The sequence below is a fragment of the Lonchura striata genome, chromosome 1, assembly GCF_050655825.1.
Source record: "Lonchura striata isolate lonStrDom1 chromosome 1, ASM5065582v1, whole genome shotgun sequence".
Lineage (NCBI taxonomy): Eukaryota > Metazoa > Chordata > Aves > Passeriformes > Estrildidae > Lonchura > Lonchura striata.
Window position 1 is genome coordinate 52,209,695 of NC_140703.1, and position 22,061 is coordinate 52,231,755.

At 35.1% G+C, this 22,061-nt stretch overlaps 1 protein-coding gene across 19 annotated transcripts in view; it reads right to left on the minus strand.

Annotated features, from left to right (window-relative positions):
- Positions 1–22,061, minus strand: part of PIBF1 (progesterone immunomodulatory binding factor 1) — a 106,641-nt gene that overhangs the window by 79,993 nt on the left and 4,587 nt on the right. For 18 of the 19 annotated variants that reach the window (XR_014958835.1, XR_014958827.1, XM_021548014.3 and 15 more), the window contains 5 exons: positions 17,097–17,216; positions 8,908–9,041; positions 6,816–6,924; positions 3,401–3,582; positions 1,464–1,589 (listed from right to left, as the gene is read on the minus strand). Coding sequence is in view for 17 of the 19 variants with exons in the window: in XM_021548014.3 (XP_021403689.2) it covers positions 1,464–1,589; positions 3,401–3,582; positions 6,816–6,924; positions 8,908–9,041; positions 17,097–17,216 (671 nt within the window). In the remaining 2 variants the exon portion in view is untranslated. Of the gene's footprint in view, positions 1–1,463; positions 1,590–3,400; positions 3,583–6,815; positions 6,925–8,907; positions 9,042–16,756; positions 16,946–17,096; positions 17,217–22,061 lie in introns of those variants that run through there. The other variant, XM_085594160.1, reaches the window with a different exon arrangement.

A 22,061-nucleotide genomic window follows, 5' to 3' on the forward strand; every position in this document is an offset into this window, starting at 1 on the left:
TTGTAAAATAAGCACCAATAAATTCAAAAGAACTATCAGGCACATCAGGCTTGGCAAAGTGGCAAAGAATATGAGATTATTGGATTAGCTTAGTGTAATACCATTCCATGCTTTGAGCAGGATGATGGAACCAGCATCTTAACTTCATTTTCAGCCACAAACAGCATCTCATCACATTACACAAATTCACTGCAAATTGTTATGCTCACAATTTGAAATTCCATTTGTCTTACCATTGAGGTAGTCTGCCTTATGGTGGATTTTTAGTATTTTCTATAAAGAACATATGCTAGAAAGTCTTCTTTGAATTTTTTTTTTTTTTTTTTTTGCTAAACATGTAGGCAAATCTAAGGGATTTGCTTTTCAGAAGTAATTATTTCAAAATGAGGAAAAAAACTTCTGTAAAGCAGTTCCAGATACAAATGAAATATCCTTCAGTAGCTTTCTCAATGATATACAGACGCTTGTCAAATCTCCAAAGGAGTGCAGGTTTAAATTCATACTTTGTAATTCAAAATAGGTTTGCATACAGGAAGTGGTGTGGATGTATATGTCTATTTTACTCACACTTGCAAAACTACACAATTATGTAATTGTTTTTTAATTAGAACCTTTCTGTTGACTGAAATACAGCAGAAGCCATGTTCTTTTCCCACTCTTCCCAGCAGTAAAAAAACTACCTATTAGAGGAATGGATGCTGATGCCACAAATATCTTTTTACTACTGTCATTTCCTTCTCCACATGACACTTTCAGGACATCTACAGTCAAATTAAGTTACTAAGCACTCCTTCCATTTTAAAGCAATAAAATGGGCAAAAAACAATCTAAAGAAGAAATTCGGTGCCAAAGGTCCAAATCCCTAAGTCCCTAAAAAGCTTATGCATGTGCATATAATTCCATGGTATTCAACTAGATTGCATACATACAAACTTATCATGCAAGTCTTTGCAGAACTAGAATCTTCTTCAAATGAGAATTTTACAATAATTTACAGGAAATCAATGTTTTTTTTGAATCACAATGCTCTAAAAAAACTCAATTAGATTTATTCATACAGGTCTAAGTCCTATGTCTTTTGGATTTTTCCTACATCATTTTCTGCATCAACACCTTCTCTTCTGCTCAGTTTCAAGATTGCCCCTAGAGCATGACAGATAAACTGTCATCCCATATTAATTAACTAATATTATACCTCTGAACAAACTTCAAATTACCAAATTTTAAGTGGAACCTGAATTTTAATAAACCTTTTCAAGTGATAATGTTGGCGGTTCATCATTTACAATACTAGTATAATTTTATTTTAGTTTTTAGAAGACTCCCATCAGTTTTACAACCAAGCTTAAATTGTTACATTTTGAACACCTCTCCAAGAGTTAGTCAGCTAGGATTATACCTAAGCACAAAACAGTGCTTAGTCATTTCTTCCTCAATTAGGTTATTGCCTACACCTTACCTACCTGTTTTCACGTTCATACATCTCCTTTGAGGTGCTTCTTAGTTGCTCAATTTCTTGATTTGTTTTCAACCTTATTTGTTCCAACTCTTCATGCAATCTTTTTTCATATTCTGTTTTATAGTGGTCTCTGTAAATAAACAAACATATTGCACTAATCAAAGTATCAAAACTTCAGGTAAGGCTTTACAAGAGCAGACTTGTTCTTGATTTTACATTCTATTTCAATCTATACTCATTAACCTCTCAATGACTTAAAATACCTATCAGCTTATGTTGCTACATAAATTAAATGAAAATCAACCAGGAACAAATAATATTTAACTGTGAATAAACAGAAGTTTTTTTGCATGTAGATTAAAATTTTTAAAGTAATTTAAAATATTGATTAATCACATAACATTAACATTCTTCCAGAACTTCTTTATCCGTCTCTACGGTGCTGACATATATATAAGTGCTTATATTAAGTAACCATTTAACTCCTCACTGTTTTCTTCAGCACTGGCTAAGGATTGATCAACTTATTGACTTGCAATGCTGCCATGCCAGTACAATACTTCTTTGTGTACTATCTGCACCTTCTATGAGGGAAAAAAATATCACAAGAAACATTGAAGATTGAATAGATTGGAGATTTGTCAAGTCAGAAATCCCTAAGATTTGGGAATTTATCCTGTCAATACAACATAAGAATTATTTAAAACACAAAGATTTTAAGCAACAGGTTACAGAAGATATCAGGATAAAAGAATTTCATTTCAGGGAAACATTGACTTTTTTTGTAACTTTGGAAGCTCATGACAGATTTTAAGGAATCTCATAAAGAATCTCTCCTACAAAAATAGGGTTATGTTGTAAGCGCTTAACAGATAAGGAATGTCAAAATTTTATATCACCTACTTAATGTTCAAGAAAAATTAATCATCAACTAAGCAACTGGTAAAAATCACAGGTTTGGAAACAAAAGCATATTATGAAGATATGTGCATTTACAACAGTAAAAGGTTTTAGATTTCATTTGATTTCCAATCATAATACTTATGATTTCCAAGCATAATTCTTAGAAATGTGTACTTGAGCTGGTCATAAACTCCCTCACATTAACTAGAAGCCCAAAAATATTAAAATGGAGAATGTTTGTTGTCCAGGTTTTCCTTTTATTTTATTTCCTTTTCCTTTCATAAAAAACAACTTTACAGGTTTTCCTTTTATTAAGACACTGTATTTCAGTTGACCCTTCAAGATAAAAGTAAATCTCTTAAGTCTTCTCCTTCCTCAACTGTGCCCCACTATAGCAAATACTGTATGAAGACCTTTTATAAAATTAAAAGATTTATCATAAAAAAACAAAAAAGAATGATTTCTTCAATTTTCGAAAGTAAGACTTAAAATTTTATTTAAAATACAGAAGTGCTGGGTGAACATCTGAGATATAAACATGCAAAACAAATATAAAAAACTTTGAGTGATTGCATTGAAAGGAAAAATAATATTTAAGACTCTTCTGATATGGGCTGGACCTCCATAACTAATAATTTCAAGAATGCCCTTCTATTTTCATTTAGGTAACAATTTTTGTTTTAGTTGTCTATCAGGAGACTCCTATTAGCTCACTTCCTCTTAGTTATACAGGACAAGATTTATAGATACACATTGAAAACAAAAAGTTTGTTTTATAACTAACTGAGTAAACCTACAAGAATAATTGCCATAAACTCCCAATGCTGCAAGTTTACTTCCATTGTTATGATCTTATAAAGTTTTTAAAAAAATGTTTGGGATAAATACTATGACCCAAGAAATGTGTTCTGCTTCTAGCTACAAAAATATGGATTACTTTCTGAAAAATAAAATTAATTAAATGGGATTTGTCCAAGAAACAAGGGAGAACAGTTAAAGAACCTGTCTACTGATAAAAGTGAACAGATAATAACTTGCCTGGATGTGACATATTTTTCATACATTTCTTCTCTAGCTTTTTTAGCATCCTCTAGCTGAATCTGTAGTCTTTCAAGACGATCTTCTTCATGTGCACAGCGAACACTAAGCTCCATGTTCTGGCGATTAAGATAATCTTTATCTTTTTGCAGCAAGTTGAGGGATTGTTGTATGGTTGCCAGCTATAAAAGGTATTAAAAAGAACATTTTAACATGAATTTAAAGATAATTATTTAACCTATGTACACATATTTTCAATTTAATTTTAACTGTCTACTGTGAAATCATCTGAACCAATAAACTCTATTTACACTTTAAGTTGATGAAGCTTTAAGCTGAAAAAAATACTTTAATAATAATACAATTTTATGAGCTTTCATTATTTATTTCCAGTAGTTAGCACCTGAAAAAAGAGGTCTTTTCCTCTACATCAGTATCTAAATAGTGCTGAGGTATTGAATAGTAGTGGTACTGCATAGTGCTATGTCAGAAATACTGATGAAAAATCTTGGTGCCAACCTGTCATACAGACTAGATATTCTCAGGAATAGCAGTGAAATGTTTAAGGGCACCAGGGTGATAACTGCTCTGTAAAGAAATGGTAAAACTCATAGTTCTTGGGCTGATGTAAGGCATGATTGCTGTGGACAAGGCAATGCTCCAGGCCTGCCCCAAGGGCAAAGAGCTGGTGTTGCTACAGAAGGCTGATCTGATGACAAAGGCATCTGCTCTCAACATGTTCTTGTTCCTACTTTGGAAAATGTTTCCTACAACAAGAAGTAATGTGAGGGAGAGTAGTCTCCATCCATTCAAAGTGAACACAGCGAACAGCCAAAGACCACATGGGCATTGTTGCAAGGTGGCCCAACCCCATAACCATGACAACAAAACAGTTTCATACCCTCATAGAATTTTGGCATTTAAGTTCCTGAGGATTTCACGTACCAAGTTCAAAGAATGATAAATTAATAACTTATCAGAACCATGTCTCTTACAGCTATAAAGACATCATATACATGGTTTAGACAGAATTCACCTTTTCTAAGTCATACAAGGACTAAAGGTTACTTAGGGAAGATACTGGAGACAAAGACATGGAGCAAGCAGTTAAACAGATGACAATTTATATACAAACAGTGCTCTTAGAGGCATGCTCTTCTCCCATCAGCCTACTTGCTGAGCACCACACTCAGGGTAAGGTATAAATGCCTGTATACTTGATTTAAGAAAAAAAAGTAAACATGGTCTCCCTCCAAGTAACAGATTATCTGTATATCCATAGTGAACAGACATCATTGACTACTACATAAAGAAAAGCAAGCAGTTACTACTTCTATGAATACTCCTCCTCTGGAACAGTCTTTACTGTGTAAAAACTTCCAATTGGATGTTCTTCCAATCCAGGACTTGATACTGTATCAGCAGACACAAAAATCAGCAGAAACCTTCCAGGAGATTTAAGTAATACACAGTTTGAAGCGGTATTTTACTTTAAAGTAGTTCTACTTTTATTCACTCTGATTAATTCAGTATAAATTTAATGACAAAAGCCATCATTGCTGCTATTCTGCACTATTTCATACATACGAACTTGATGTACAGGACAGTACTTTCTTGGCCATTGTTGTATGCTGAGAACAAGCCTGACTTTGGTGTCCTCTTACAATGTTAGATCAAGGAATAAACAGACTTGTTAACAAAGCCTTCAGACTCACACCAAAGGGGTACTTTCTAATAGAAACTCAGTTTCTTCCCTAATGTTTCTGACAATCTCTACAGCTTCCTGTAAAATTAGGCAGAGCAGTGCTATCTTTAAAGTCGCAGTTTTAGCCACTTTGTTTTCTCTGAAACTTGGTTATTCACACAGAGACATAAGGAACACATCTTCCCTGAATACTCTCAGGAGTAGTCTGTCTCATTTATTCAGCTGCTAAAGTGTTTACACACAAAGATCTTCCACACTATTCTTGCAGGGCTCTGCTTTGCTGGATAAACCCTTGCCTGCCCAGTGGAAGTGGGGAATGAATTCCTTGACTTGCTTTGCATTTGTGTGCAGCTTTTGCTTTGCCTATTAAATGGTCTTTATCTCAACAAATGAGTTTTATTGAGTTTTACTCTTCTGATTCTCTTCCTCATCCCACTGAGATGGGCAAACAGCTGTGTAGGGCTTAGCTGCCAGCATATCAAGCATACTCAGAGCATTAATCTTCCAATGGTAAATTTTCCCCTGGGGCCTCCCAGGCTCCTGAGCTTATTGGCAGAGTTCAGTCTGTCTTTGCTTCAGCCTTCTAAGTCATATACCTAGGAAAATGGCATGCATATAACGCCTGGGAAAAAATGGGAAGAACTTGACCAGTGATGAGGTTGCTGTGAGGCTGACCAGCCATTTGAAGGATCATAGCAAGAGATCAAGGCTTTTGATAACGAGAATCCTTCTCCAGGGAGAAGCACCCAGTTGGGTTGGTAAATGTAATCTCAGTCCCTGCAAGGATTATGAAGTAAATTCCCCTGGAAGCTATATCATGAATATGAAAGAGAAGGTGACAGAAAAACTAGCAGGAATTTACCAAGGCCAAACCTATCAAACCTGACAAAAACGTTAGCTCTGTGGATGGGGGGACCACTGTCCATGTCATTTACTTTTGCATTCAGCCACCTCCTGTAATGAACAGCTCTATGGAAAAGATCACAAAATATGGATCAGATAGGCAAACATTTGTTGAAAAAACTGAACATGGGACAAAAATGTGTGTGCCCTGACAACAAAGAAGGTCAAGTGGCTACAAGGCTGCAGACAGTGGGTTAAGGAAAATTATTATCTTGTGTTCCATACTTGTGAGATTATATTTAGATTGCCATATCCCATGATGCGCATGTCCTAAAGACATGCATTAACATACTGAGGCAGGACCAGAAGAGCTCTATTAAGATGGTCATGAACTATAGCATAAGATGGACAAGGGATTAAGATAAATACTTGGAACTTTTTTTCAGCCTTCAGAAGAGAAGTCTGGCTGTGGAAAATATGATTATTATCTTCACCTATCCAAGTGGAACACATAAAAACAGCTAGATTCTTGGCCGTACATAGTGACAGGACAAAATGCAATAGAGAAAAGCTGTACCGACTGATTAGTTTTTACAAATGTATTTTCACAAGAGGGCAGACAATCACTGGAACAGACTGTCCAAAAGGCTATGGAATCTCCATCGTTGGAGACATTATAAACTTGACAAAGCCCTAAGCAACTTGACCTGATCTTGCTCTGTACTGCATAGATGGATTGGAGTAGCTGGTTTCTTGAGACCATTCTAATTAAATTATTCCATGCTCCTGACAAATTTGATTAGACAAAGAATCAAATTCCTGAGATGAAGAAACACACAATTACTAAGGTAAGAAATTTATGTTTACCTCTTTTGCTAAGTCATTTCTTTCTTTAGTTTGTGTTTTGTATGACATCTCCAGTACTTCATAGTTTCTCCTGAGTTCTGACAATTCATGCTCAAATACATCACGTTCACTGTGAAAGCAAAGTTAAATTATTAGATGCATAAAGTGTAATGAACAAAATTCGAGTGCCTTTTAAATTTCTCAGCCTTCTTCCAGTTGACAACACTGACTTCTTCCAACCAATCACTCACAGAACAACTGGGGATAATCTTAATCTTTTATAGTTATTAACACCTGCAACAGTATCATTTTATATGAAACAATTGAGGATTATTTAAATAATCAGAAACAAAGAAAATTCTACAATATTCAAACTCCCATCCTAAATTATTTAATTCTCCTCTGATTAGTCTTCCTTAGTGCAACTTTGGGCTATACATTTTTTCTCTTAGCAATCTGTAAATGCCCTTATCCATTATTCCAGCTTTATCAAGCTTTTGATGCTATTTTCCATGACATTCTCTTCAATCTTTTGCAGACATGGAAGTCCAATGAAAAAGTGAAACAACTTCATTCCCATCTTCCTAACAGAGCAGAAAGCAATGTATACTTGTTCTCAGTAGGTACTCTCCCCTGCATATAGCCTTGATACCAGAATGGATTGTCATATTTAAAATAGACAAGACACAGCTGCAAAAATTGAGGTGTCCTGAGCAAAAAGTGCTTTCTCCACTCTCACCCTGTCAGAACAGTGAAATGAATGAGCCAGTATGAGCTTGCAGTTTAGAAAAAAGCTTACCAATATTATATTAAGCATTGGATCACTTTAAAACTGAGATAACTTGCAGTACATCAGAACTAGATTTGACATAGTGCTTTTTAAAGGCAGAAACCAGTCTGGAAGTGATTTACTCCTGCAACCCTCTCAAATATCCTCATGCAGTTATACCAACAGAGCTCTCCCCTCCCCTTCGTCTGGGCCTACTCGGCTGAATACAACCTACTCTCTCAAATAGTTTTGGCACGTTCATTCATGCTTTCCTCAACTCAAGACTATTTTAAATCCACACTGTTAAACACTGGAACCATTCACATGAAAGTTATTACAATCTACTTATTAAGATGCAGTTGCATATAGGAAGCAAATTATAGCACCAATCCATCCTATTTGCAACAAGATGCCAGACAGATTCCAGAGTTGTTTTTGTACATATAGCTGTACCAAAAATACTGTGAATCCAGAAGACAGATTCCCCTACAAATGAATTAGTGGGCAGTCATTTGTGTCAGTAACTACACCTGAGTTCATTCCATATGAACAACTAAGGACTTGACATGGTCTTTTCTATTCATAATCCCCATTTTTGAATACATTTCTCAACAAATGTGCCAAAGACCAGATTTCTTGTACTTGCAAGCACAATGAAAAAGTTATTTGGAAGCTGGACTGTGAAGTATACATCTATGAGTATAATTACAAGAAGTCAATTTTCACTATTTTGCAATTGTTTTTGCAAGATGGATATTCAAAACATTGGCTGTAACAGTACAATCTGTATTTTAAAAAAGCTAGAAACTGGAAATTTCTGCAGTTAAACAAATTCACTAAGGTAATCCTAAGATTATCTGCCAGAGTTCTCAAAACACCCCTTTCAAATTTATGGTTTCAAGGATATCTTGAGTTGTAAATATTAATTCCCAAGGTCCTGCCCTCCTAACTCACTCAGTAAGCAGCACAGAGTAGAGCATAGGACCTTTTGTTAGATCATTGCTTCTAAACTATGAATAAAAAAAGAGTACTTGTTCCAAGATGCTTGCCATCAACAGCTCCCACTTCCTTAGCTACAATGAGACTGCAAGGCTCTATTGAAAACACAGTAAATATGAAAATATAAACTTTTAGGAAGATAATTTGATGCATTGGTTTTCAAAATGTTGTTAATTTTATGTCTGCAATACACTAAAGGAGGTAATTTAACCATTAGTGTATGAGGTAAGGAAAAATATCTCCATGTGTTAAGTCAAAAACAAAATTAAGAAGTCTGGTCTATAAAGGCTGATCTTTATTAACATTTTTATGTTAGTTAAACACTTGAATTATAGAGATACTTACCATTTTACTTTATCATAGTTCTGCAGTCTGTAATCACCTTGCTGAATCAACTGTTTGGTATCAGCCAGTTCCAGTGTTAAACGTTGGCATCTGACCTCAAGCTCTGACCGACTCCTCCTCTCGTCTTCATAGCTCTAGGAAGTGAAACATTTTGAAATGATCACAGCTGCACTGATATTTACTTGAATAATCACCAACTGATTTATGTGAAAACCTCTTATGAATATTCAGGTGGTAATGCTTTCATTTGTTTCAGTATTTGAGTATCACAAAGTAACTGATACTCAACTTATTTTTATCTTATTACAAATATGTGATTATATATACCTTTTTTTTCCAGTGCATTTGTCCATTAGCACAACTTCCAAGACCACTAACGCTCATATAAACAGCTGGTGGTCTGCAAACCTATACTAGGAGCATGAAAGTCATACCACTTTTACAACAGTTTCAAACAGGTCAAGATACTTGTGAAGCTACTTGCTAGTTAATTTGAAATTTAAAAAAAAATAAGGAAGAGAATGGTTTGTTCAGCAAGTTTACCAACATCTGTCATTATCTGAAAGATTACAGCCAGTTAATCCCAAATTGTAGCTACTGTATCTCTGGTAACCTATGTTTGCTGAAGTATATAATGGAAAGCTTTGGTGGAAGAAAAACTAAAATAAAATAGTTTGCGTAAAGGTCCATCAGCATTAATTTCCATTTTTCCTTCTTTTTCCTCCTTGCATACTTTTATGGATTATTCTGGAAACCGAAACAACAAAAGCAAAGCAAGAAGAGCCACAGAGAGTATTCATCTTTTAAATACTAGGTATTCCTTTTGAAGATCAGCAGATTTCCTAATCACACTCATTCCCTCCAATTCTCTCCAAGAATAGCAGACTTTTATACTTTAATCCCCAAACTAGACTCCATTTTTCAGTTTTCTACTCCACAGGTACTTTTTTCACAAACTTGTCTTACTTGTCCTAAATACTGTACTACTTAACAATTTATTCACAAGAACGACCAAAATAATAATGGTCATTCACTAATGCAAGGTAAAGCTAATGGACTACAAAAAGAGTTGCTTGTTAAAAATGTGAGAATACTCTTGAGCATTTAGATTTTTTCCATATCCTACTTTCCAGAAAACCACTGAGTTCAGTTTTTTACTGCTGTGATTGATAGCAAGCTCAGTAATGGATGCTTGATAAACAATTATTCTCTCTGGTTATTATGAATGGATATCACAATATTATTAACTGAATCTGAGCAGAGCCTTAAGATGTCATTACTAAACCAAACATTTAGCAACTGCAAATTACATTTATTTTGCAGTAAAAGACACTGTATGAGTGCATAATTTTTCAACATTGCTGAAAGCTATGCTTCGTACAGTTATAGGAGGAAAATTGTCCAGCTAGATTTTAATAGACAAGAGAAGTTTAGGCAACAGCATATATGGAGTATATGACAGCAGGAGCAGGACACAAACTTCACAGACATCAGCAGCTGAAAGACTGATAAAATGCCTTCTTGTAAAAACACACCTAAATATTTATAAGACAGCACAGAAAAGCTCCCTAATCTACCAGCCATATTTTACCTATTCTGTTGATAAAAAATAGTATTTTGTTTTGTATTTCACATACCTACTTATCTTCACTTTTACTAAAATTACTTCAGGTCACAAATCACAACATCCAGGAAGTTTTAAAGAGAATTCTGCATGGTCTACCATTAAAAATACATGTAAAGACATGATTGTCATTAATTCTAACACATACTGGTATATAGGTTTATGTTTACCCTAATGAATGGATATACATTAAGCAAACTAACACTATTAAACACTCTCTTCTTTAATCGGTTTACATGTCATTATTTATAAAGATGGTATCATTATAAATGTTAGTCTGTGTCAGATACTTTTAAAAGGGGTGCACAAGTTAGCTAAAGTTTCAAATATGTAACATAATGGTGCAAATACACTGTTATCCAGTGCAAACATGGCTCATCTTCCAACAGGAAATGTCAGTAAGGGCACTTAACTTTTAAGTGCACATTGAAAGATTAAGTTTAGAATACAATTCTTCTGTGGAAAAGAATGGAGAATTCTTCCATGCCATTCTGCCATGCTGCAATTCACACACTTTTCACTGAGTGGGCTACTGAAGCTCCTACAGTATTATCTAGTTGAGAGTTAGAAGACAACTACCAAAAGTATAAAATTAAATTGGTTAACCTCTGGAAAAAAAAAGTTGTCATAGATAGCTCTGAAGCATCAATTAACAGAATATCTAAATATCTGCAAAACCAGATCCTTTTAATACTTGAGACCTAAACTTACTTTTGAATTGTATTTAATAAATCAGTTATTAATGTCATGTTACTATCATGTAACAGTATGGTAATTCCAGGGAAGAAGAGTTAAATTCCACTTTGGAAAAGTGAAACTAAGACCTACCTTAATTAGAGGGGTTTGTCATGTTTGTTTTTTTCAGATTTAATACAATTCCTGAAGAAACACTAATTATACTGCACAGGACACTGCTTTTCATCTACCTAATCTTAAGGTGCCAAAGTAGTATTTCAAACACATGGAGAAACATGACAAAGCAAGCTGATACCCAGTCTAGGTTGTAAATAGGCTAACACACAAAACTCCTTATGTGGTATGCATGTCTCCAGGTAGCACATACACAAGCTTCTGCACTTCCATAGCAATACACCTTAAAGACATATAACCAAGCTGTCTGTGCTTAGGCAGAAGAAGCTTTGCTTTGCATGTGATGAAGTTAATTTCATTTCTAACAATGTCCATATATGTTGAATTGATTTTAAGATCCCTGCAATGGAACAGCTTTATCTTTTCCATTTATCTTCAGAAGATAGCTTGAACATCTTGATGAATAGCTTTGTCCTGCGGCAGCAAAAAAGGGGCTTTTAGAAAAATCAAGACACAGAGCTCTTTCAAGGACAGAAATTAGGTACTGGAAATAATACCAATAAATAATATTAGCTTAAGTAAGCCCACTAACCTCAAAATATTAAAGGACAAACAGAACTTTCTTATACTGAATGTGATTGCCATAAAACTCCAAAAACCTCATGGTTTTTCTTCAGCCTCTTAATAATTTTTGCTTCTGCAGAGAGCAGAAACTCAGACCAATGATATAGTTAAAACAAATGAAAAACCAAACATGTCCTGTTTGAGACAGATAGGCAACCACTGCCTACAGAAATTCTTGACAGAGCTGACTAAGAAACCTAGTATTAACCAGTACAGGTGGGTTTTACAGGGCATGAGTCAGCAAAGAAGTGCTTTTGTTTGGTTTACAAAAACTATCCACAGATGATGTGTCAAGCAAGAAGATCCTCAGCTTGCCTGATCTGCACCACTTAAAACCCCAAACTGATAGAGAAACTAAAGATCTAATGGCAAACCTCAGTTTAATTATATTAATCTTCACTGCTATCCTCACTCTGCAATGAGCAGCAGTTTACAGTCACTGAAATAAACACCTATCTGAATTTCAAGTGCAAAATCCAGGTGACATACTTTCTGAACTAAGTTAGTGACACATAATACATGATAAGGATTAGATGATGTTTCAAAAAGCCTTTGGAGATAAGAAGATAAACAGAAATGCAGGGAATAGATTAATCAGCCAATCAAGCAGAAGCAGCATGACTTCTTTACACCATTTACAGATAAGCCTGTAAAAGAAAGTGAATCTGCTTTTAAAAAGCATTTTTTTCAAAGATCTGCATCTTGGAAGAATCACTTACCAAAGCCAGCACTTTCTTCATATCCTAAAGGCCCTAGAGAAATGTAAAGCTACTGTACTATTGTGATGTGAAAACAATTCCCTCCTGTTATTTGGATGAGGTACTGCTTCTTTGTAAAGATGACATTTTGTTTCAATTGTTTATATACTCTTCATTCAAAGACTACTGGTAAATACATTATTTATTGGAATGCAACTGCCCAAATGTCATGAAGAAGCTATACATAATTGGATAAATAAGATATCTCTTTAGTAACTTGCTATAAAATTGGTACTCTGCTTATAGATGGGAAATTCGCAATCTGACTGTAGACAGGTCACTATTTACCACAAAAAATTATAAACAAAAATATTAGGCTACTCCAAAGTAGAGAAACTCTGCAAGAAAGATATGAAAAGCTTTGGAATAAGTTCTTCTGTAGCAAAAGGAAGTGGAGGAATGAAATGTTTATTTCTCTGGATCAGATCTTACTAGAATTTTAGTGAAATATTCTCAGGTGAAAAGGATCCTTGAGATCATTACAGAGCAGTATAATGAAGACATCTTGTACTTCTGAAACACAGTCAGCAGTCAATGCGAGCCATAGCTCTGTATTGAAAGAGTAGAAATGTATTGGACAGAAAAGGAAACTTTCACAGATATGAAATTTCCTTAAGTCTTGGAAATATTAAACTGCTGCCTCAAGCTTTCAGTTACAGGTGGAGCATCATCTTTGCAGATGTTCTCCTGAACAATATTAACAGTACCAAAAAAAAAAAAAAAAAAAAGTGAAATACATGCCTAAGAACAAGACCTCATCTGTCTCAAGAGAGTTGTGAAGACTAAACGATCAAGGCACTGCTTGAAAGAAGTGGTGTCAGTCAAGGGGCTGGGGAAGAGTTCTAGACTGCAGTCTTTACAGATACACAAGCTTTAAGAGAAACCTTAGGGATCCCAGTACTTTTGGAGTAGCAACAACAGCCTCAGTTTTCTAATGTTCAGACACATCTAGTGCCAAGTGATCCTTTGAGTACAAAAGCTTAGTTTATTCTTTGAAGACTATAGATATGTTTTCCCTCCAGCTGTAAAACATTATCACAGAGAAAATTGTTATTATGTCTAGCAAAACCTGACAGCTACTAATCCTGATTCAGAGATGAAGTCTTAGAAAAGATCTTTGTCCTACACATAACCAGCCTCGTTTTTAGGATAACCACAACTTTTAGATACTCACATGCTATAAATTTTATGGCAAACCCAAAGGCAACTTTATATAAAAAATAACTAAGGAAAAGGGAAAACTGATAAAACTGTATCAATACCAAATTCCAGGAAAACATTGCCAAGAAACTCCCAACCAGAAGAAGAAAGCAATACTTAATCTTCCGGAGGTACAAAGGAAAGCAAGATTTCCTTCCCAGACACTCTCCCAGCCTTGAGAGAAAGCCACTAGTAGTAAATTACATCTGTTTGAGGGAAGGTTCTAACCACTTTGGAAACAAACAACTCTGAAAATAGTAAACTGATGTTCAGCATGGGAATGCACACATCAGAAGCTGGTTTTATTTCTGGGAAGCTCCTGCTAATACACCACTATAGTTGGACTTCCTCCTCTATCTTTACCTCCAAAGCTGGTGGTGCCAACATTATTTATACTTGAAGTACTGAGCAGGACTGAAAAAGGAGGACTAAAACAAGCCTGTGCCCTACATTTAGTAACAAGTCAGTCAGCAATACAAGAACACGGCTTTCACCAGTTCCTCCACCTCTCCCCAGGCTGTGGCTGCTCTACCTGAAGCCAGAGGAACTGATCTAAATCACAGATGCAACAATTGTGTGCAGAGAACCACTAATTTAGTTGTACAGCACAACCACTTACACTGATCACTTTAAAAAAGAAAGCAGTAGGACAAATATCTTTTATCAGGCCATGTTCTGGTGCTAGAAATCAGTCTTCACAAGCCATTTTCGGCTAGCTGTTGTCAGAAACAGCTCTCTACCCTACTGAATCGGTGTTACAGATTCAGCAGCCTTTAAGGGCTAAGAGAAGCAGCACATCAAGCAAAGTTTAAAAAGTTATAGAATCAGCATGGTCATCTTATATGATGAATTCATTTCACACTTAAATTTTTCTAAAGCTGATTAAACTATTAAGTTCAAATTTTCCTTCAAACTTTTTAAATTCTTGATTGGTTAGATAATCTTTCCTATGAGTTTAGAACAAACTGTCTCATATTTTTTATTTCTTTATTCAAGGTGAATGTATAAAACTTGCTCAAACCTAGTCTGCCAGCCACAAACCAGAAAAGGCAACATAATCGTCCTCCCCCAAGATTTGGCCTAAGCATATTTTTTTGTTCCTTTCTATGTCCCAAAAAGAAGGAAGAAACATGTGTTGAAACTCATAAAGAAGAGCCTTAATTATCTCCAAAGAGTAGAAAAAAGAAGGAATTCTTGCTGTAGGAAGTAGATTATTCTCACAAAAGAAAAAACACAGTCATCACAGAAGATAGTTGTTTTTTGGATTTCAAACTTCTGTATTACTAGTTTCCTAAATAAGTTTTAAATTCAGAACAGACTTTTGTGATAAATTACACAAAGAACAGGAATATTCCAATGATTAGAGAAAACTTAAAATTTATGGAATACTGTATGGAAACCCAGAAGAAAGATTTGCACTGTATAAATTATTAAATAACAGGCAAGATACTTCAGCAACTATATTCCATGTACCTGAAAAACAAGAACCATGGAATAAAAAAAAAGAAAAAAAAATCCAGTAAAAGTGCAAGAGCTTAGGTAAGGCTCTGAACAAAACTTTAATTTTTACTGACAAAATTCCTTGCAAAAAAGCTTGACCTTAGTGAAGAGCTCAAAAAAGTTACCCCAGCAGTACACCTTGAAATCACTTTTTCATAAACTGCAAGAGATGTATAGGTATGTCAGCTCCTGTGCACAAAGCACATTAGAGATTCTAAAGTACTCTTACATCCTGATGATGCTTCTCTTACCTCATTTTCTGAGGTACCTTGTTGTCGTGACACTCAGCAAGTCACAAGGTAAAACTTGAACTTGCCAGAATCAGAACAGAGACTCTTAAACCTCTCCGTTAAAGAAAAGCACAGTGCACTTCGAACTTTGAGAAATACAGCAGTGGGAAAGGTGGATACTGCCACCATGTGGTGCAAAAAGAACAAAATTAGAAGTCTGTATCAAAGGTGAATGTCCCAAGAAAACAATTTTAATAATTGTTATCAACTATCTTGTTAATTTGCTTCAGCAGAAGTAATGGATGTCAGTCAAATCTCAAAGGCTGAAATCCTCCTGTAAAATTTTATTAAATCAAAGCACACTAAATGTACAGTGAAGGAAAATGCTTATGCAAGACAAAATTTAACAGGATTAATTTAATCTCAGTTATGACCAGAGATGGTGACACAGAATAATGCTGAAGCACATAAATGTATAAATTTTATTGACTATTTTCTCTAACTCAATCATAATGAGAAATGAAAGTACATGAATTTCACAAGATAAACTTATATAAAGAAAAAATTCTCCTTACACTTGATTATTCTGTAAGCGAATTTCACAGGGGAAAAAAGGCAATAACTAAAACATATTCTCAGAAATATTAAAATGACAGTGTCATTTAAGTCTCTACTAGCCATGACCTGGATAAATATACTTTGAGTACCTGAAACTGTTGTCCCAACTCAGATTTATGTAGAACTACATTAAAATACAAATTACCCTACCTATATACATTCCAAGAATAATATAAATATTGACAAATACATTAGAAAAAACGTGCTCCTTATACTGATTCAATTCCTTAGCTCTTTAAAAATAAAAACTTAAAATATTCATATAATTTGTTTCTCTACTTCTGGTGTTTATACCTTACTTGAAATCAAATTATCTTTTTTTTTTTTTTAGTATAGAAACAAATAGGAAAATTAAAATACAAAGAATTGAAAAAGATAAGAGAAGATGCAACTCCAAAGAACTTTAAAAAATACATTTTTATAACATTAAAACAAAAGGTGAAGCAAACTACTAGCAAAACATCACCATCTCAAAGACTATATACTGAAACATCATGGTGTCCAGATCCCCTGTCCAGCATCCCCACCTTGAAATCTTGCTCTCCGAAAGCAGAGCACAGCTGGTAAGAGACTACCCTGAACTGTCTCATTAGCAAATCTTGCATGGTAGCCACAGCATGAAGTTAGCTGTTACACAAGGATGCATATAGCTTATTTCCTCTTTTCCTCCCTCCCTCCCTCCCTCCCTCCCCTCTCCTCCTTACAGTAATTTTTATACAGCAAAAAAACTTTTCTATCTTACACATGAATAATGATTTGGAGAATGAGATTTTCACAATATATGTATTCACAGTTTCGGAACTGAGATAACTAAGGAGCACAGACCTCTGTCAGACACTTCAGCTGGGATCTGCACCCACTTAGTTCTTCTGTCAGACTCTCCTTTTTCATCTGTAGATCACTTAGCTCTCTTCTTAAGGAATGGACTACTTCATAAAACCGGACCTAGAAGAACAAGACAGATATTTAAAGTTGCAACTGCAAAACTACGAACCTAAAACCACATCAGCTCAATATTTTATTACAATAACTTACTAAATTACTTCTAGGGCACAACATAAAGGTAAAGATTATATTGTTGTACAGCTAAGGCAGCTTACACTCAGGCTGATCAATCAAAAAAACACTGTTGCTAATTGACACATGTCCCCATGCACTTCATTGTGCCAAACCTAGAGCCTATTTGATTAACAGTGCAAAAAGAAAAAAAAAACAAAAAAACAACAAAACAAAAAAAAAAAAAACAAAAAAAAAAACCAAAACAAAACCAAACCTATTTAATAATAACCAACTTAACTTGCTAACTTTCCCCAAGACAATATAAATTTTTATGGGGTGTGTAGAAATGGAGATTTGTCTTGTTTTCTGCAAGCTCAGTGTGCTGAATTTGCACCAAGAAAAATGCAAGTGCAATCACAGGGAGCAGAAACAGCACATAACAAGGGAGAACCATGACACCCCCTCTACACACACCTCCAGCAGTAATGTGCTGGTATAGGGATTCAACTCATCAGGAAACTAAGGCTCTGAAAGACTTGACTCTGTTAAATAAACACCAAAAATATTCCAACCTTCTAACAGGATTAAAAAAAATTAAAATCTGTAACACATTTTCCTCTTTCTTCCCCCATGCTAGTTATAGGCATTGTCCCAGGCAAGTAAGTCTCACATCCATAAAACTTTTTCAGAACTTTTCCTCTGATCAAGAAAAAAGACTAGAAAATACAGTAGTAAAATCACAAAGCCAGCGTTAAAAAAGAAAAAAAAAAGAGACAAAACAAAGAAGAAATAGCTTTTTTGATATACACCCACATACACGTACACAGAAGCTATTATTCCCAGATTAACTTGATACCTTAAAATGTTACATTTGGGGGTGTGTGTGAAAAGAATAAATAAGTAGGCACTGTTTTCATGCAAAAGCTATTGCGTGCTCTCCATCCCTAATGCTTTCTTTGATATATGATTAAAGAAGAAATACAGACAAGAAAGCACAGATTAAATAAGCATTCAAGAGCAAGCTGTACTGCACTTCCATGCAGAAGGAAGACAGATCTCTGTTTTGCTACCTATAAACAGCAGAAGACAAAGGAAAGTTCCAGGTACATTTTATATAATTGACAGCATACAATTCTAAAAACACAGAAGCCATAGAAATTTGCAATGTAAACACAGGTGTAGTATGCTTCATACAATAAGGCAAGCATACAACATGACTGAAAGATTAGTATTTTTAACTGTAGCATTTGATGATTCAACTGGCCATTTCTTAAGAAAAAAATAACCTTGATTATCACTAATTGATAACCATTTAAAGCATTGTGTTTTTTTTAAAACCACACCTGCTTTACCATGAAATTCTTTTATTTTTACTGCAATATCCCTAGGAAACTTATGTTATCAACCATAATTATTTCTCAAAACACAACAACCTTAAAACATATTTCCCAGTAGAAACCAAGATTACATGAGATACAGGTATCAAGGATAAATGTATTTACACAGCCTTCCCAAGAAAAGATCATTGCACGGTATTAAGAAAGTGCAAATGAATGCAGCAGATGAGGTTCTAGCAGTTCAACTGTTGCTGCTATTTAGCTGGTTTGATAGCCAATAAATGTTCATGTAACCCAGAAGCCAAAGCACAAACTGCCTCTTGCCAATTCAATACAGCAGAAACAAAACCTACTCTAAAAGGGATTTTAGAAAAAAAATCCATATCTTAAAAATCACAAATTTATATTGGTGTGCTATAAACAGTTACCACTTTCTAGGCAGTTTTTAAAAAACTCTTAGCCTGTGCCCACCACTTTTTATGTACAATTAGAAAAAAGTAAAAATGGGTGGGTGGAGAGTTTGAAAAAATTAATTGATGTTCTGTGAAAGCAGCTGGATCAGTTAACTGCCTTCTTAAATAAACAGCAACTGAGTTGCAGTTAGCAAAATGATATACTTAAAAGACATGGCAATTAAAATCAGTTAAAATAGAACTTGCAGAAACCATTTTTTAAAAATTTGCTGAAAATTTTTTACAGAGTTCACAAGAGGTTCACTTTACTGAACAAACTGAACTGGTGCTTGGCAGCTGAACAATTTAACAGCCTGAAGTACTTTCAAATTTCACATATACTGTTTCTAAAAACATCTCAGGAATAACAAAACAAAAATCTGAATTTTTACACATAAGTTCAAAACAAACTTTGATTTTAAGAGAAAGATGTGCAAAATACAATTTTTCAGTTGTCATCATTTGCATTAAACATTGCCTAAGCTTTGTTCTAACATGTCACTATTGCACCCCTTTGTGGAAGAACAGTGAAAAACATCTCACATTTGCTTGTTTCAAATTTACAGTATCTCTATACACAAAATCTGCATTTAAGTTCTTCCTGCTTTTTGTCCAGTAGACCAGGTGTCAAATAAAGTCTAAACATTGTATACATGTTTACTTTCATCCTGGAGAATTGCAAGGCAGTATTTTATAACTGATAAATAGAAAAAAAAAAAAAAGTCTGAAATTTTCCTCTTCAAGTTGTCTAAGCAGGACCTTTTCTCAACAACGAAAATTTTATCCTAGTATCAGTGGGCTATATTATTAGTCTGTACACAGATGTAGAGTCAGAAATTTTAACTGCCTAGAAATGCCCAACTTCTCCTTAGGCAAGCAAAGCAGGAAACAGCATTCCTTCAAACTCCTTTCTCCAGCCCTTGGAAGCCAAATGGATGCACAGACAGGATGTGCAAAACAGTTCTGTGGGCTCCCACCATCTGTATCAGCTGCATAACCTGAAGTAATGATAATGAACCACCTAGCTTAACTGATACTTTTAGGTTCACACTAATCTTCTGCTAGAAGAAGTTAAAAAAAGCAGAAAATAGCACTTTACTACAATACATCTTTAGAATGCCTTATCCAGAAAAAGAAAAGGTCTAAAAATTACTTCTTCAAAATAAAAAATAATGTGTGAAGAAGAGAGGAGTTTTTTTCAGATAAAAATAACATTAACTGGTTGAACACAAGAGTAAAAGAACAGAAAGTTAAAGGTAGAAGGTGGTTGCTACTCATCTCTCCTACCTTACACCTTTTTGACAGCCATTTTCTACTCACAAATTAAATCTAAATTGTGCTGTGACAGCTTCACTTAAAGCAGCTGACAAGATTACTAACTCCTGGTATCTATCCTGCCTGGCTGCAGAGTCTTTTGTACTGACTGTCAGTCAATTCCTCAAGTCTTGAACTTCCTGCACACCAATTTCAACAGAACCACTGCCAGGAATTTCAGTTTCTGTTAAAAGTCTGGTTTTTTTCGACCATGGTGGTACAGGAATCAACAACACCCCGTCAAATACTTTTGCAGAGGGCAGTGGGTACAGCAGACAGCTAGGTGGTGAGAACCTAACAGTACCCAAACTATATGTTCTTGTTTATGCCACAGAGCCTTATGATGTTCCTAGCACTTTCAAAAGCCCAGCTTTTTAAAAGATGCTCACAAGAACATCCTTTAGATAAGGGTGAAAATTTTTACTTCTCTGTACATATATAGAGCACAGTAAAGCATGACTTTGATCTGGAGAATTCATTCATGTAGCATTTATACCTCAACAAATGTACTAAGGTTTCTAACATTGTTAATGTTAAAAACATGTTAATGTAGAGCTTAATAACAAGCTCTACAGATTAGTACAATGCTAATATTTTGATGAATTAAGGTTTATATGTCTAAAACTTCTTCATTCTCCTAAGTCAGCTGGGATGCTCTGGACATGTCCAGCAGGCTTTTTATTGCAAACAAGAGCACACAGTGGCCTCTCCATAATCCCACAAGCCATAAATAACAAACATATTAAATCAAGAAAATAAATCTCAAAGTATACTTTGAGGTACACTTTGTCTCCTGCATTTAGTCAAACAGGAAAGGAACATATGGAAAGCATAAGAGAAAAGTAAGAGATGTTTACAAGTGCAATCCCAGCTTGTGGTTCTGGCAAACCAAGTTTCAAATTCCTTTTTTCAGTCTGCTGTATTTCATATTATCAGTGTGTGCTCACATTTTAATTGTGACATCCCATCTGCTTAACCTCCTTAAAATACGTCAGCAGTTCTACTCTCTTTCAAGACATCAGAATCAGGGATTAAAAGGTTCCACTCTTTACTGGAACCCAGTCATACTCTTATGACTGATCCAGGAATACATCTGCCTCTGAAGGTCCTTTATTTCTAGTCGGAGATGAAAAAAACAACCCACCATAATTTACAGCTTGGGGTGGGTTGAGCCTGCCAGCAGCTTATATGGCTGCTCACCCATTTGCTGCCTCCTCTGGGAGCAGGAGAAAGTGAGAAGAACAAAACAAAACCAAAAAAATTCGGGTGTCAAGTTTTCGAAACAATTACTGAAGGAAAGAGAGATGAGCTTAAAAAGTAAAAAAAAACCCGAAAAAATAAAAGAATTCATCACCTCCCAGAAACTGGGGAAACTGATACCTAGCCAGTCCCTGAGTAATAACCATCTTGGGAAGCCATCACCGCCCCCCACCTTCTCTTTTGTCCTCTACCTCCCATTTATGCTGCTGAGTATGACATTTTATGGTATGGCATATTACTCTGGCCAATTTGGGTCATCTGTTCAGCTGTGTCCCCTATCAATCTCATGACCATTTATAGCTGGCTGAGGCAGGGGGAGGCAAAATGGGGAAAACAGAAAGTCTTGATGTTGTGCAAGCACTGTCAGGCAATAGCCAAAACAGTTTCAACCACCAGTGTGAAGCACAGCAAGATTCAGACTGCTATGA